General features: G+C 40.0%; 1 protein-coding gene across 1 annotated transcript in view; it reads left to right on the top strand.

Moving 5' to 3' along the window:
* The window catches only part of CNTNAP5 (contactin associated protein family member 5), an 870,373-nt gene that overhangs the window by 512,913 nt on the left and 341,370 nt on the right, over positions 1 to 16,090 (top strand). Inside the window, exon 11 of the mRNA XM_031008908.2 lies at positions 5,914 to 6,020. Within this exon, the coding sequence (XP_030864768.2) occupies positions 5,914 to 6,020 (107 nt within the window). The remainder of the gene's footprint in view (positions 1 to 5,913; positions 6,021 to 16,090) is intronic.

Raw genomic sequence — 16,090 nt, forward strand, 5'->3', positions numbered from 1 at the left:
TAAAAAAAAACACAAAAGTGAGGCTCCTTTGCCTGCCCTCTTTCCTACTGAGCTCTGATTGTGCTGCTCAAGAGTGTGCAGGTAATAGTAAATGGGTGAAGGCCAGCAAGGCTGTGACAAACTGAAGAGGCTTAGCTAACAGAGGGCTGCACCCCAGAGATGCCTGTCATTCATTCACTCAATCTACAACAATTTATAGAGTGCCTACCTTGCTTCCTACTTTGGGTACATCAGTGGACCAAACAGACAACAAGGAGCGCTCTTATGGAGCTAACGTTCATTTTCAGAGAAACAGACACTGAATCATAAGCTGATGGATAAGCAGAGTATCTAGTGTGTCAGAAGATAATACACACTAAAGACAAATAAAATGGCAGGAAAAGAGATTCCAGGGAAACAATGAGGAAGGTTTGCACATTAAATAACATGATGGTGGCAGGCCCCTTTGAGAAGGTGACACTTGAGCAGGAACATGAGCTGAGACATGGGGCATGTGGACATCTGGGGAAAAATGCTTTGGGTAGAGAGAATTCCAGTGCAAGAACCCTGACAAGGTAGCATTCTTGGTGTGCTTTAGGAACAACAAAGTCAACATGGTTGGAGCAGATGTAGAAAAGGGAAAAGTGTAGGGGTGAGTTGAGAGTGTTAAGGGGAGCAGATCAATAAGAACTGGAAGATCATTTTAAGGATGTTGCTTTTACCCTAGATAAAATAGGGAGCCAGAGGAGACGCGTTTAAAATGATCTGCCTTAGGTTTTTATAGGGTCCCCCTTGCTCTTGTGTTGGGAATTAACTGAAGGGGTCAAGGACGGAAGCTGGGAGACCAGTTAGTTGATAATTGCAGTTATTCTGGTGAGTGATTCTTGCATCTCAGACTAGAGGAACATCAGGGGAGGGGTGATAAGTGGTGAGATTCAGGACAGCTTCTGAAGGCCCAGCCAGCAGGAATTGCTCACATCTTGGATATAGGCTATGAGAGAAGGAGAGGACCTTCAAGTTTAAGAACCTGGGTACTGGTAAGGAGGGTGTTGACATCAACTGTGATAGTGAAGAACACAGGTAAAGCAGGTGGTGGGGGCAGGGTGAAGGAGGAGATTGGAAAGTTCGGTTTGGGTACCCAAAGTTTGGAATATCTATTAGACACCCACGTGGAGCTGTCCAGCAGACAGCTGCGTAGAGGAGTCTGGAGTTCAGGAGCGAAGACTGAACTCAAATCTAAACGTTGAAGTCACTGGCGTGTAGCCGTGAGATTTGCTTTGACTTTGCTCAGTAATCTTATTTTTGCTTTAAAAGAAGCCAAAAATTCATATTTCTTCTGTGAAACTTTCCAAATTAAAAACAAACTGACAGACTGCATTTCCCTGTACTGTCTTGATTCCTACTGCTTTCATCACACTTTTCCCAGGCCTCATCCACTCCAGCTGGAAACTTCAGCCCGGCCCCAGTTAAAGCTAAGTTACAGAGAAATAACCACTCTGATCTTCCTGAAGGAAAGCTGTGGGGGTCCTTTTGTTCTTCTTAAGGCTAACCTAGAGAGAGCATGTTCTGCTGAAAGTGTGCTTGCCAGGATGAAATTGGACTCCGGTTTACATACTCAGAAATGTCTGTCTCTAGTCTACCTAGTGGCTCAATCTCACAATATCCTACAAAATCTTATCCCTGCTCTAAAGCAGTTTATTTGGCTTTCTCCATTGCTGTGCATTTGCCTTTAAAGAGAAATACTCTGTTTCTTCATATTTCCCATGAACAGCAAAACACAGTACAAAACAACCACCTTGAGGCCCAAACCATGTACCTCTGTAGGATGGACTGTGAGCTTAGGTCCATGGACCACTCTAGATAAACCTTTTCACTTTATCTACTACTTGGATTGTCAATAGCCCCACCTAGCAATGATCCTTCTCTTTTGGAAGAATTTTTTATTTGGATAAACATTATAAAGACTTTTAACCCTCTGACTTTTTTTTCTCCTTTCATTCCTATCTCTTTTCTTTCTTTCAACCCTTTATCTCATTTCCCTTAAGACAATGCACATTCTGCTTTTTTACAGAGGCTAACAGCTTCCAATGTGTCTGCCACACTATCTAAGTTTTTCCTGGGACACATCACCAGGGCTTTGGGGAGTAAGAGGAAAGCCATTGTGTCCATGCTGAAAGCTTTCTTTGTTAAACATTGTGCACCAAAGGAGGTCACATCCATCCAGATGCAGTTATAGATGCAATATTGTTAGGATTTTAGAAGACAGATGTTCTATGTGTTTATCTCCTAGCAATTTGGATTAAGAGCCTTACACCTAAAAGAGTGAGTGCCCTCACGCTTAATTCACTCTTTCCACTTCCCAGTTCTATGATGGGTCTTTTTCTGGGTTAATGTCTTCGATGCTCAGTTTATGCCACGTAGACAGAGAAAGAAACAAAAGCCCAGTTAAAACGAGCTGATTAAAGAATGTGGAAATTATACTCATGAAACTGCCCCTTTTAAATAAGAAAATTGGTGTCATGTGTCTTTTATCTCAAGCGTCTTCTTTACAGATGAGTTTTTCTAATCACAGTGTGCATTGAACCAAAATGAACCAAGCTTGAAGGCAGCTCTACTAGTGCTCATTTATTATTATTTTTTCTTTCTCATTCTGGGAAAACTAGATTTTTCCTTGCTCAAGTACTCTTTTACCCTTCCAGGAATGCATCATTGGCTTTTCTGAGTGACCATAGACAAATGAGTTTCTAGTAAGTTAATAAAGATGTAGTTTCTACATTTTTATTGGTAAATTGAGTTTATCATTGTAAAACAAGGTCTGTGTGAGGCATATTAAAGATGTGTTCTAAGTGCCCAGATATTTCTTAGAGCTTTCCCCTAAACCCTTCTCCCAACATGCCGAAGTAGATTTTGGAATCTTTTGTTTTAAAAACATTTAAAGTGGGGCAGGTGCCATGTGGCTCATGCCTCTAATACCAGCACTTTGAGAGGCCGAGGCAGGTGGATCACCTGAGGTCAGGAGTTCCAGACCAGACTGGCCAACCCGTAGTAGAGATGGATAAACCTCATCTCTACTAAAAATACAAAAATTAGCTGGGCATGGTGGCAGGCTCCTGTAATCCCAGCTACTCGGGAGGCTGAGGCAGGAGAGTCGCTGGAACCCAGGAGGCGGAGGTTGCAGTGGGCTGAGATCTTGCCACTGCACTCCAGCCTGGGTGACAGAGCAAGACTCCATTTCAAAAAAAAAAAAAAAAACTAAAGTGCAGAAAACGTTTCTTTTTCTTTTTGTAATTACAGGATTCTTCTTTCTTACCCAAAGTTAAAATTCTGTTAGTTGAATGTAAGAGAATCCCAGCTCGGACTAGCCTAATTGCATTGGGGATTTTTCTGGAAAAGGGTTAGGCTACTTCACCGCATCTAATATATATGAAAATAGCCAGCTCTTAGGAAGTTCACGGGTGCAGTGAAGTCTCAAGAACAGCAGGGACCGACCACACAGTGTTGGCATCCCCCTTTTTTGCTGCATGCTGCATGTCAGCATATTTTTTGTTTATTCTGTCTCTCTTTCACTGCAGACAAATTTTCTTGTGTCTCAAAACTTGACCACTGAGAACGTCTGGGTTTTTTATTTTATAGTTTCAGCCACCAAAAAAAGTCAACCCTGAACTTTCTTGGGGCCCAAAACAAAACAAAAAAAACTACAGAATAAGCACCTATTGAGTGTGCTTTGCTCAGTTTTTCTTTCTTAAGGCAATTTCTTTTTTTGTTGGGGGAGGGCAGCAATAATACTATCATTTGCTCATATGGAAATCTCTGTTTGTGTTTATGTGTGTGCTGTGGGGAGGGGATGGGCTGGGGCAAAAGGAGGTGTGGAAAGGTCATGGAAAAACTGGGCAGCTTCAGAAGAGAAAATTATGGCGCAAGGTAAACTGCAGAAGAAGCAGTATTTCAGAAGCAGGGAGATGCTGGGATGTGAAAGGAAACAGGGTGTGGGGACAGGGGGCATTCAAAACAGTGCTAGCCCCCCAGGATCTCCTGAGGACATGCCTGGAGAAAGAAATCCTTACTTGGATGAGGACATCAAGGCTCTAAGTTTTTGGAACTTCCCTCCCAGCACAGGCATAGAGCAGGACAGGATCTCTGAGTTACCCAAGAGAAAATCCTGTGGCCTCTGCGGTCCACCAAGACCAGGAGAGTGGGTGGGAATAAAAAGGAAAGGTAGAATTTGAACAGAGAGAGGACCACTTTTTTGTTTGTTTGTTTGTTTGGTTGTTTTGTGTGAATACATCCTGTAGCAAAACTATGGGTCCTTTATTTAAATCTTTCCTGTACTTTAGGCTATCGTTGAATACCATAAAGTTATCAACAAGCTTTTCCCAAACATAAGCCCCGTCAGCACAATTCTATATTTGCTGTGCTGAGCAGAAAATTTCTAATAATATGTCTGAACATATGCAGGAATATTAGTTTCTGGGATTTGAAACAATCATTGCTGGAGGCTTTCCTACCTATATAGGGCAGTCAGAGTAAATCATCTTACTTTTGCTTGCCTCAGATTCTTAGTGGCTTCACAATGAACCCATCTGTTGTATTATATACCACTTCTGTAACTTCATTGCTTCCACCCTCTCTCTTTTTAAATTCGCGGAATTTATTTTCCTGTACTCTCTCAGACCCTATAAAGATTGTTTTCAAAAATTATGGTATGTATCATTGTTTTTACTCTTAATTTGATTCACTGCATTTACTGAGCACCAACCAGGTTATCTCTTAATGTTGGCAGTATAAGAGGTGCAAAGAATAACCCAAAGGCACCATGTAGTAAATGGGATTTGAACTCAGATACATGTCTCCCTGAAGTCTGTGATTTCTGTCTGGAAGAAATAAACGTTACCTCCACTCCCATTAGCCCAAGTCTAAAGATTTTTCCTTTCAACTATTTTTGAAGTTTATAAAGCCTGTGTTTTATTTTGTGGTGTTCATGCTTCGTATCTTAAACTTTTACTTCATCTATTATAATCATGTTTGTCCTGTTATAATCATGTTTGTTATAATCATGTTTGTTCTGTTATAATCATGTTTGTCCACATCATTTGTTGGAGTTTTATGATAGTCCATTAATTTTATGTACTGCAGATTTCCTAAGTAATTTTCTAATGTTGGACACTTATGTTGATTCACCATTATGAATGGCATCATTGTGAATAACACTAATTAGCATATATATTTTTCATATTTTGAACAATAGCCTTAAGACAGGGTCATCTCAGTGTGATTGCTGATTCTAATTATATAAATATTTTATGGAGTTTTTAATGTGTGTGGTAAAAATATTTTTCAGAATAGCCGTGTTATTTTGACCTTAAGTAGTGAAGCCTTTGTTTTAAGGATAGCATTTATACTTTTACAAATGATAAAATATCCTTGCATTTTAGATGAACAAATATCATCTTTTCTAATTTCGTGTTGTCTTTGTGCAGTTTAAAATAGATACCTGGTCATTCCCCAAAAGAGAAGCATGAGGACAATGACCTCAATTAACTGCCTCTCCTTTAAAAATACAAAACCATTAAAAAATGTAAAATGATTGTCTTTATACATTTTATTTTTTAGTAAGTGAAAAACCTTACAAATTCTGACCACTTCAAATTAACTTTAAGTCAACATGAATTTGCCTCAATATTAACATCCTTAACTTAAGTACTTACATCAGCTTTGAGAATTTCATTGCGCAGTAATGCAAGGTGATTCTACCTTTTGTGCTAAAACTGTAATATTCATACTATTTTGATGTCATTCAATCTGCCTTAGGTATGGGAGTATAGCAAATCAATATCTACTATTAATTGAGGCAGTTGGATATGAGACATTTTTGCTTTCCTCTTTCTGCCAAATGATTTGGTTTATTTTCTTTTCATTTATGTTTTCTTCCATTAGGTGTTTGCCAAACTACTGTGAACATGGAGGAAGCTGCTCCCAGTCCTGGACTACCTTCTATTGTAACTGCAGTGACACAAGTTACACTGGTGCCACCTGCCACAACTGTGAGTAGATTGATCATTTGCCCCTGGTGGTTTGGACAAAGCTCCAGGAATACCATTGTTAACTTCAGGATGTATTTAGCATGGGGCAGGCATATTTTATTCACTCATTCAGCATGTGTGTTTTAAGAGGTTATTATATACCAAACACTTTGTTGGGCTCAGAGGATGCGTGGATACAAGCCATATTCTTGTGGAGTTTATGGTCTACCAGCAAGACAGGCAGGAAATGAGATCATGACAGTACAGTTGAATAAGTTTAAAGTGGAAGCAAAGGAAGGTGCTGTAGGCACACAAGAGGGAGCTGTTAATTGCATAGCCTTGATGAGTTGTTAGGTGGCTATAATAAACAAACTAACATTTCTGTGGTCTAAGTAACAAGGTCCATGCTATACCTGTGTCACATGCCCATCATGCATGACAAAGGCCCTTCTTCCACCTTGTCCTTGTTCTTAGATGGTAACAAAATTCTATTATCTGGAAGATTGCTGTAGTAAGAGGAAACACAGGGAGGGAAGCACAGGGAAGCATGCGCTAGCTTTTCAAAGCTTCTACTTGGAAGTAGCAAACATTACTTCCACTCACATTCTACTGGCCAAATAAAGCCACGTGGGCACACCCAACCTCAATAGGGGCTGAAGTGCAATCTTACCGTGGAATGGGAGAAAACAGAACCTGAATATTGGTGAAAAGTGCTAATGACTGCCTGTCAACCGCAGTGTTAGGGAGACTTCAAATAGAAGAACTGAGCTGATCTTGTTGTAGAAATATGGGAGGAGACAAAAACAAGAAAGAAAGAAAAAGGATACTCAGAAGCAAAGAAACGAATGGAGACGTAAAGCACAGGGGTCCTCTGCTCTGTGGAAAATTGGAATTTTCAAATAGTTCCAGATGGCTGGAGGATGCTGAAGGTGAGGAGGAGTGATAAGAGGGGAGACAGAGATAGGCTAGGGTGTACACAGGATAAGGAGTGAGGGATAGAAAACAAATAAAGAATATGAGCCTTGATTTTTTATTCGTTTATTTATTTATTTAATTATTTTTTGAGAGAGAGAGTTTTGCTCTTGTTGCCCAGGCTGGAGTCCAGTGGCACGATCTTGGCTCACTGGAACCTCCGCCTCCTGGTTTCAAGTGATTCTCCTGCCTCAGCCTCCTGAATATCTGGGATTACAGGTGCACACCACCACACCCGGCTAAATTTTGTATTTTTGGTGGAGATGGGGTTTCACCGTGTTGGCCAGGCTGGCCTCGAACTCCTGACCTCATGATCCACCTGCCTCAGCCTCCCAAAGCGCTGGGATTACAGGTCTGAGCCACTGTGCCCAGCCCAGCCCTGATTTTTATAATTGTATAGTATTATTGAGACCATGGGTAGGGGGAAACACATGAAAAAGTATAGAAAATTTGCCAGTCAGAGAAATGTATGCCCAACTATGGACTATAAGTGTGATTGAGAAAGATAATTCTGAAATCACTGTCTGGAATTGTAGAGCACTTCATGAAAAATTAGAAATTTGAAATTGGCTTAGAAGGTAGAAGGGTAAGATAAACATTTTCTAGACATAAGAGTACAGCCAAGGCCTGGAGCTTTTCTGAGGACTCCAGTGAGAACTATCGCTCAGGGACAGTTCTTGCCAGTTTTTCTTAAGTGCCTACTGTTTTTGGGCTGGCACTTGGGGATGCAGAAAGAGCATGGTAGATGCCAATAGGGCTGGAACCAGACTGAGCAAAGATAAGTAACGTTGATATTCTCATCTTTAAAGACCTCTCAGCCATTCCTTAGCCTCTTCCATTCCTTCAAAGCAGGATTCACTGATGATGTCCATAGGGAGGTCTGATCAAATTAGAGAAGAACTAGTCCGCTAGTCCACTGGTCATCAGGGAGTGATGTGGTTATTGCTGTTAGTTGCCTGCAGAAACAAAAAAAATATTGTTTGGCTTTATAAAAATATATCTCATTAAAACTTTTCTACTGATAAATTTAGAATTCAAAGTAACTAGAAGAGTATCGTTGGATTGCTCATACCACAAAGGATGCATGCTTGAGGGGACGAATACCCAGTTTTCTATGAAGTGATTATTATGCATTGTATGCCGGTACCAAAATATATCGTGTACCCCATAAACATATACACCTACTATGACCCACAAAAATTAAAAATAAAAATACAATTAAAAAGAAATTTAGAACAGTGAAAAGAACAATAGAATAAGAGAGATTGAATTTAAATTTTACCTAGTTCCTTTTTTTTTTTTTTTTTTTTTTGAGATGGAGTCTTGCTCTGTCACCCAGGCTGGAGTGCAGTGGCGCGATCTCGGCTCACTGCAACCTCCGCCTCCCAGGTTCACGCCATTCTCCTGCCTCAGCCTCCCGAGTAGCTGGGACTACAGGTGCCCGCCACCACGCCCAGCTAATTTTTTATATTTTTAGTAGAGACGAGGTTTCACCATGTTAGCCAGGATGGTTTTGATCTCCTGAACTCGTGATCCTCCCGCCTTGGCCTCCCAAAGCGCTGGGATTACAGGCGTGAGCCAGCACGCCCGGCCTTTACCTAGTTCTTATATGTGAATATGTATATGATTTTATCAATTGAGGGATCCTTTTTTTTTTTTTTGCAGATCCTAGGAAGAAAAACTAATGAACTCTTGTGGGTCCATCTAAGGCTAAAATTATGTGTTTTTATCTAAGAGTCCCAATAAACACCAATCTCTAGGTTTTAAGTCTGGTTCCAAAAATATTATCACCAAATAGCCAAGAACACCATATACCTATAGAGAAATGTTGCAGAACCCCCATAAGGCTGTCCAGATTGTAACGTCAGTGCTGCTGTAAGAAGTCAGAGACAACTGAAATGGCCAACAATTTAATAGCAAGACAAGGGAAACATGAAGATTTAAGTCAAAACAACCCGAATTTCAGACAAATCACATTACAACATTCCCGTGACTGTTAACGCTTATTTCGCTCACTTTCTCCAAAAGTAATTTAACAATTTTTTGAGGAGTTCATCTCTATGGATACTGTTCTCCTTTAATTTACTTCATCCATCAGGCTAAAAATAGAAGATGTCGAGCTTTAAAAAAAAGTGTGAAGTTGAAAATCAATGGAGGTGAGGTGCTGATTTTTAAAGGAACACTGTCAAGCCTGATGAGCAGGAGACTCAACACACAAAAACCTTAAAAATATCATTTTTTAACACCTTCCTATTTCCTTTTCTGTGAAATTGCTCAATGCCTACACTGTAGGCTGCAACTTTGTGAAACTCTATCTTTGCTTCTGGGCACTCAGCCAGGACAAATCAAAATACCTTGAATATTTGTGACATTTGGCAAGCACACCTTGGTTCCCTGTGCAATTCAAATATTTGTCCTCCCTCTAACTAATTTCCCTGTCCCCCAGCTGGATGAGGACCATTGTTTTTAGTCATTTTGCAAACCAAGTGATTTCATCAGCAAGCTTGTGTCTCACTCTCAGCAAGCATGGGTCCCACTCACAGGCCAGGTGAGAGCTTCTGCAGTGCAGAAGATGGCACACAGGGTACCCTTTGGCAAAAACGAAAACAAATAGGCCTGAAATTCTGCACTTGTGGAAATGACAGAATCCTTGTTGTGTTTGAGGGATGTTTTACTGAAGGAATTGACCACAGTCGAACAAGAAATACAAACTCTTTGGATTAATACATTATTTATAATAATTTCTTGAGTATTCTCTTAGTTTTGTCAAGCTCTTCGGAAATAGTCTTTTCCCCCTCATTGTTGGTGCTTTCTAGTAAATGTGAAGCAAGAGGACAGACTTAGGACAGATAGGATTAACTTCTTTTTGTCCAGCCTTTGTGGATAAGAGAGGTCCTGGGTGAGGCGGGCACAATGGACTCTCTAAAGAATAACAAAATGGAAATTCCCAAAGCGTGTAGACACAGCATGCTGCTGTCGAAAGTAGAGATATCTTCAGTCCGTCTTAATTTTTTTATCCTTACCTGATGATACTTAAGGGACTTGGATATGCTAATTTGGTCACTTTTCAAACATACATCATTCAAAACTACCTTTTTAAGAAAAACATGATGAATGTGTGGGAATTTCTGTCCAATCTGTGGCAGCTTTCCCATATGAAGAGGAAACCTACCCCATAAAGTGCCATTGGAGACTATTATATGATGTTTATAAGTTGTTATGGTTAGAAAATTTCTCCCAAAGTGGTATCCTATTCTCCACAGGAGTAACCGAATAAAAACGGTGTTTGCACTCCACCAGATCAATCCCTGGCAACCCAACAAATGTTCAATGCCTTCCGACTCCCAGAGATAGATACCATGGTTATTAGTGGAATATAACGTGCAAGTTCAGAAGCCTGTATAATCAAAACCAAGCTTCTAAGTACTCAGGGTATATTTTGGTCATGGTATATCATATCTTCTTTATTAAGAATCCAAATTAAGATTAAAAAGAGCAACTTTTTGATTGTGGGATATTAGGGCATAGACAGATAGATAGATAGATAGATAGATAGATAGATAGATAGATAGATAGATATCATTACAACATATCAATAAAGGGATATGCATAGTGTTATTATTTCCATTTTACAGGTGAGAACATTGAGGCCCAGAAAGCTTATGTAAATTCCATAAGGTCTCATATCTAGTAAATGGTAGAGGTTGGGCTTTAAGCCAAGGGAATCTGCGTGTTGATGCCAGATGCTAAATCCTGCATCTTATTTCTTCCTTCAAAAAAGCAAGGCATTTGCAAACCTCTGTATTACAGACTTGGTGATGGGACATTCATGACCTCCTTTATATTGCTTAAGACGCAGTAGAATAGTGTGAGATCGTAATTGAAAATACAGTTCTAGAAGACTGAGAGATGAGAAAGTTTTTGTGTTCTAGAATAATCATGAAAGCATTATGGAAGGAAGTAGAATGACTTGGAGGACATCTAAAATTGAAGTAGACGAAAGGAAAAGGGAGGACTGTCGAAAACAGACCGTCAAGGGCTAAGACATGATAGTAGACATATGTATGCCGTGTTCTGGGACAATGCAGAACTTGCCTGGCTCAAAAAAAGAAAACATGAATTGCACTAGTCATTCATTCCTGAAGGCCAAATGAGATTCCTATAAAGCACTTTCCCCTAGAGAATACTGAAGCACACTTACTATTATAACCAGAGCTTTTCACAGGCTACTGCAACACCTATAAATATGATTTTAATAACTCCAAATTATTTTAATAACACCAAAATAAATAGCCCAAGACGTTTTTGTTTCTATATTCAACCATCTTAATATTTTTCTTTGTCTTTCCTATTTTGGTGAGAGAGGCAGAGGATCTGTTTTGTTTCCAAATATTTATTATTGTAGCCAGCACTGTGTTAAGCATCTTTGTATTTAAGTATTTTCTGGCCGGGCGCGGTGGCTCACGCCTGTAATCCCAGCACTTTGGTAGGCCGAGGCGGGCAGATCATGAAGTCAGGAGATCGAGACTATCCTGGCTAACACGGCGAAACCCCGTCTCTACTAAAAAAATACAAAAAATTACCCTGGCGTGGCGGCGGACCCCTGTAGTCCCAGCTAATCGGGAGGCTGAGGCAGAAGAATGGCCTGAGCCTGGGAGGCGGAGCTTGCAGTGAGCCAAGATCGCGCCACTGCACTCCAGCCTGGGCGACAGAGCGAGACTCTGTCTCAAAAGAAAAAAAAATATATATATATCTTTTTTCTAATACCACAAGTTCTATGGTTTACTTAAACAAACCTCAGAAACTGCTTTATTGAGTCAAAAGTTCTGAATAGTTTTAAGAATCTTGATTCATATTTCCAACTTGTTTTCCTAAACTCTTATTACGGTTTACACTCTGATCACTACTTTGTGAGATCTTGTTTTACCTTCTCTGCCATTATTGTTTACTACAACTTGTAAAACTTCTTTACATGTATTTTTACTAACACAGTGGCATATTAAAATAGAGATTATTATTGACCCTCATTGTGAGTTCCAGATTTAAAAAAAGAGATTTTTTTCAGATGACTTGTATTATAGGAATAAGATTGCTTCCACAATCTTTTTTCAGATGACTTGTATTATAGGAATAAGATTACTTCCACAGAATTTTCTTTTTTCATTCAACAAGTACTTTTTGAAAGTACATCTGATTCATTAAACTGTGAATTTAATGATTACTGTCACATTGAACAGATCCAGTAAGTGATACAAGCACTTGTCCTTGATCTTCTCGATGTTTATGTCTGATGACACTCACATGTGCCCTGTTCAGGATCTTTTCACCATTTCTCAGCCTTTGCCAATCCCTTTTCAACAGTGTAGGCTCTCTGACATCCTAACAATGCCCTTTAGCTCATTTTTCAGCTTTGCAGAAGGATGTCAGCTTTCTTCCTCTTCCAAGCCTGATGTAGTGCTTCTTCTATGGGGAAGTCAATAGCCATGTATTAATTTGAAGCATATCAAGTCATCTGGCTATCAGATGCTATAGTAATCATTGCAGAGGGACAACACTTGCTTTAACAGTAGGTAAATGGTCCTTTGACTGCATGTAGTTATGTTAACTAACTACTGAGACTATAAACCTATTTAGGTGAGAAAACATGCCTTACTTATACTTGTACCAGTCACATTCAAGGCTTTGGTGGCATATAGGCTATTATAGAAATGGTGAGACAGAAGATTAAGCAGAAAAAGATAATACAGTGTGCTCTTAGTGGAAATTCCATAAGAACGGGATGATATCTGAATCTTCCCAGGGTCTCCAGCCTCTGGTCTAATCCCTGACACATAGTAGATATCCACTCTTTGATGTATACCAAAAACAAATAAATGAATTTATGAGGCATGTGCACATAACAATGTCAAGTTACTGGAGCAAGAGCATTGTTACTTTCTTGAGAAAGTGAGAAAGTGCTCAAAATAATTGACCTTTGAGCAGAGATTTGAGGGATGAGAAAGAGGAAGAGCACCGACAACGGCCTTGCAGGAAGAGTGAGCTCCATGAGCAAAGGCAAAGTGACATGAATGTCAAACAACAAAGTGGGGGCTATGGGACACCTGGCATAGCTAGAATTGAAGGTGAAATGGGGGAGGCAGGAAGGAGATGCAGGAAATGCAGCCAGGATAGAAAAGGCAGACAATGAATTGAGAAGGAACTTACTTCTCTGCTGGCCAACTAAGAGCCAGCCACAGTTTGTTGGTTTCATTTTAGTGTTGAGGATCGGGTTGCTAATATTTGTTTGTTGTTTGCTTTGTTCATCAGTTTCTTTTTTTTTTAATGTAATAGTGATGGTGCTTTGGAGCATATACTGAAGATGGAAGGTGTGGGTACTAGGGACAGATACTGGATGCAATTTGCAATTTTGTGGGCAGCAAATAGTGAGAACCAGCACAAGCTAGAAAGCAGGGACCTGATATGAAAGGCATATCTAAAATTGGATCAAGTAGACTTAAAGAAAAATTGAACACAGTAGACAGAAGGATGACTTTTAGCTTTTTAACTTGGAAGACCTCATGGATGAAGAATGGAGTGACTAAGTCCTGAGGTCTGTCTCACTCTGACAGCCTAGTGTCAAATGCAGGCTCTACAAGTTACAAGATACATGACCTAGGGAAAGAAGCCATGTGAGCTCCATGTGCTTTAACTTCCTCACCTGTCATATGGGGCTAATGATAGCAATCATTTCAAAGAAGTATTATGAGGACTGAGTAAAACAATCTTATTTAGCATGGTTCCTGACAAATACAAATTTCCTGTTCCATGTTAGCTGCTGTTTAAATAGACAGAGGATGTGTAGAAAGAGGAGGAGATTTAGTAGTTGGACTTCAGTCTAGTTTGGGGCACAGTATTTGCCTGGAAAGTTTCCCACTGTGCAGAATTAGCTGGAAAACTCTGGAGTGAGGTCCATGGGGAATATCAGAATCAGTGGGTGTATAGTTGCTGAAGCCTTTTGAGTAGATGAAGTCAATCAGGAGTGGTAGGCCAAGTGTGGGACTTTGAAAGTAAAATATTTTAAGAGACTCAAGAAGAGATACAGTCAAGAAGGAATGATAGCCAAAACATATAAATAAAGTACTACAGAAAGTGTAACCTAGGAGTCAGAAGAGTGATGTTTCAGGAATAGACTATTCACAGAGATGTCTAGGTACATGGTATCCCACTGAGTACTATTTTTTCTTTTTTCTTTTTCTTTTTCTCTTTTTTTTTCTTTTTTCTTTTCTTTTCTTTTTTCTTTTTTCTTTTTTTTTTTGAGACAGGGTCTCACTCTGTCACCCACAGGCTAGAGTGCAGTGGTGCGATCTTGGCTCACTGCAACCTCCGCTTCCCAGGTTCAAGCGATTCTCCTACCTCAGCCTCCCGAGTAGCTAGGATTACAGGCACAGGCCACCACACAAGCTAATTTTTGTATTTTTAGTAGAAATGGGGTTTCACCGTGTAGATCAGGCTGGTCTCAAACTCCTGACTTCAGGTGATCCACCCACCTCGGCCTCCCAAAGTGCTGGGATTACAGGCCGAGTACTCTTTCATCATAATGATTGGTAATTGTTAAACGACTGGATCGATGTTTAGGGAGAAGATGGAAAAAAAGCACAATAAGGGGGAAAAATGAAATAAGCAAACCAATAAAATTCAACCTGAGGAAGCTAATTCAAAAAAAGAAAGAAAGGAATCAGTAATTTTCTGTCGGCAGCCTAAGACTGTGGCAGTATTGGGATGCACTGGAATTTGCTGATCCAAGAGAATTTGTTCGTTGATGAGTATCCCAGATTTTGTCAGGATCTAGGTGATTCAAAAGCATTCACTGCTGTTGAGAGGATTTCATTCTCCTTCAGGAGAAAAAACTCCAACCTCCTTGAATCCGTTAATGAACAGTGAATGCACTGTGCAATTGAGTGCACAGGACTGCCTGTAAGGGGGAATGCTTCTTCTGGGAGGGAGAGATCTGAGCAGGCTGAACTGGATGTGAGAAAGTCTTCTTAAAAGGAAACAGCAGACACTGGGGTCTACCTGAGGGTGGTGGGGTGGGAGGAGTGAGAGAAGCAGAAAAGATGAGTATTGGTTACTGGGCTTAATACCTGAGTGATGAAATAATCTATACAACAAACCCCCATGACACATGTTTACTTATGGAACAAACCTGCACGTGTACCCCCAAACCAAAAATAAAATTTAAAAAGGAAGAAAGTCTTCTTAAAGAAGAGATTGGACCTGGGCATAAAGGCTGGACTTGGGGAGTCAGATAGGTGTCAGGAGGGTGTTTTTCAAGGGTGGATATTAAAATAAGAACCAAAAATAAGGATGAGCACAGGGGATGTTTGGGGTTCACCCAGTGCTCTAGCCTAAGGGGAAAGGAATGGACATTTGTTGAGCCCTATGTAAGTGCCATATGCTTTACTCAGTGGTGAATACATGTCATCTCACATTCTCAGCTCTAGCCCTGTTAGACTCCGGCGACTCTTCAAACAACTAGATCTTCAGATTTGTACATCTCTTGGCCACAAAGACTTCTTACCACTGTCTTTTCCTGAAGAGCCTCTGTCAACTGATGCAAGAAATCTGAGCGGGCCTTTTGCAGCTATTGCTTCTTTTTGCTCCTTTAGCATTCTCTCACATAGCACTTATTCCACCGTATAAAAATTGTCTGCTTCTTGTTTTTCCTTGCAAACTGCCACTTTTCTATGCGTTTCTCCTTGCATATTTGGCACCTAGTTACACATAGTAGACAATCACTGAACATAAACATTCTTTTATGGCCAAAATGCTTAAAGCCACAGAACCGGTGGAGTTTGACCTTAGTTCTAGATGGCTTGAAAACACTTTCTCTTCACATTACAACATCTTAAGTGCATTGAAGAGCACTCTTAAATATTTTATGGAACACAGAAGGATTTAAAAGCAAAACTAATCCAAAGACCTCTTATCAGAGAAAGGAAGGAATGCAGGGTGTGTATTCACCTTGGATTGATTTTCTTCCTTTTGAATACATCTCAGTGATTTGAGAGTTTCCCTCAGTCATATCCTACATGTCAATTGGTTCCATTTCTTCTTTCCTTCCTCTTTCTCTATGTCTTTCT

This window comes from Gorilla gorilla, chromosome 11 (genome assembly GCF_029281585.2).
Source record: "Gorilla gorilla gorilla isolate KB3781 chromosome 11, NHGRI_mGorGor1-v2.1_pri, whole genome shotgun sequence".
Lineage (NCBI taxonomy): Eukaryota > Metazoa > Chordata > Mammalia > Primates > Hominidae > Gorilla > Gorilla gorilla.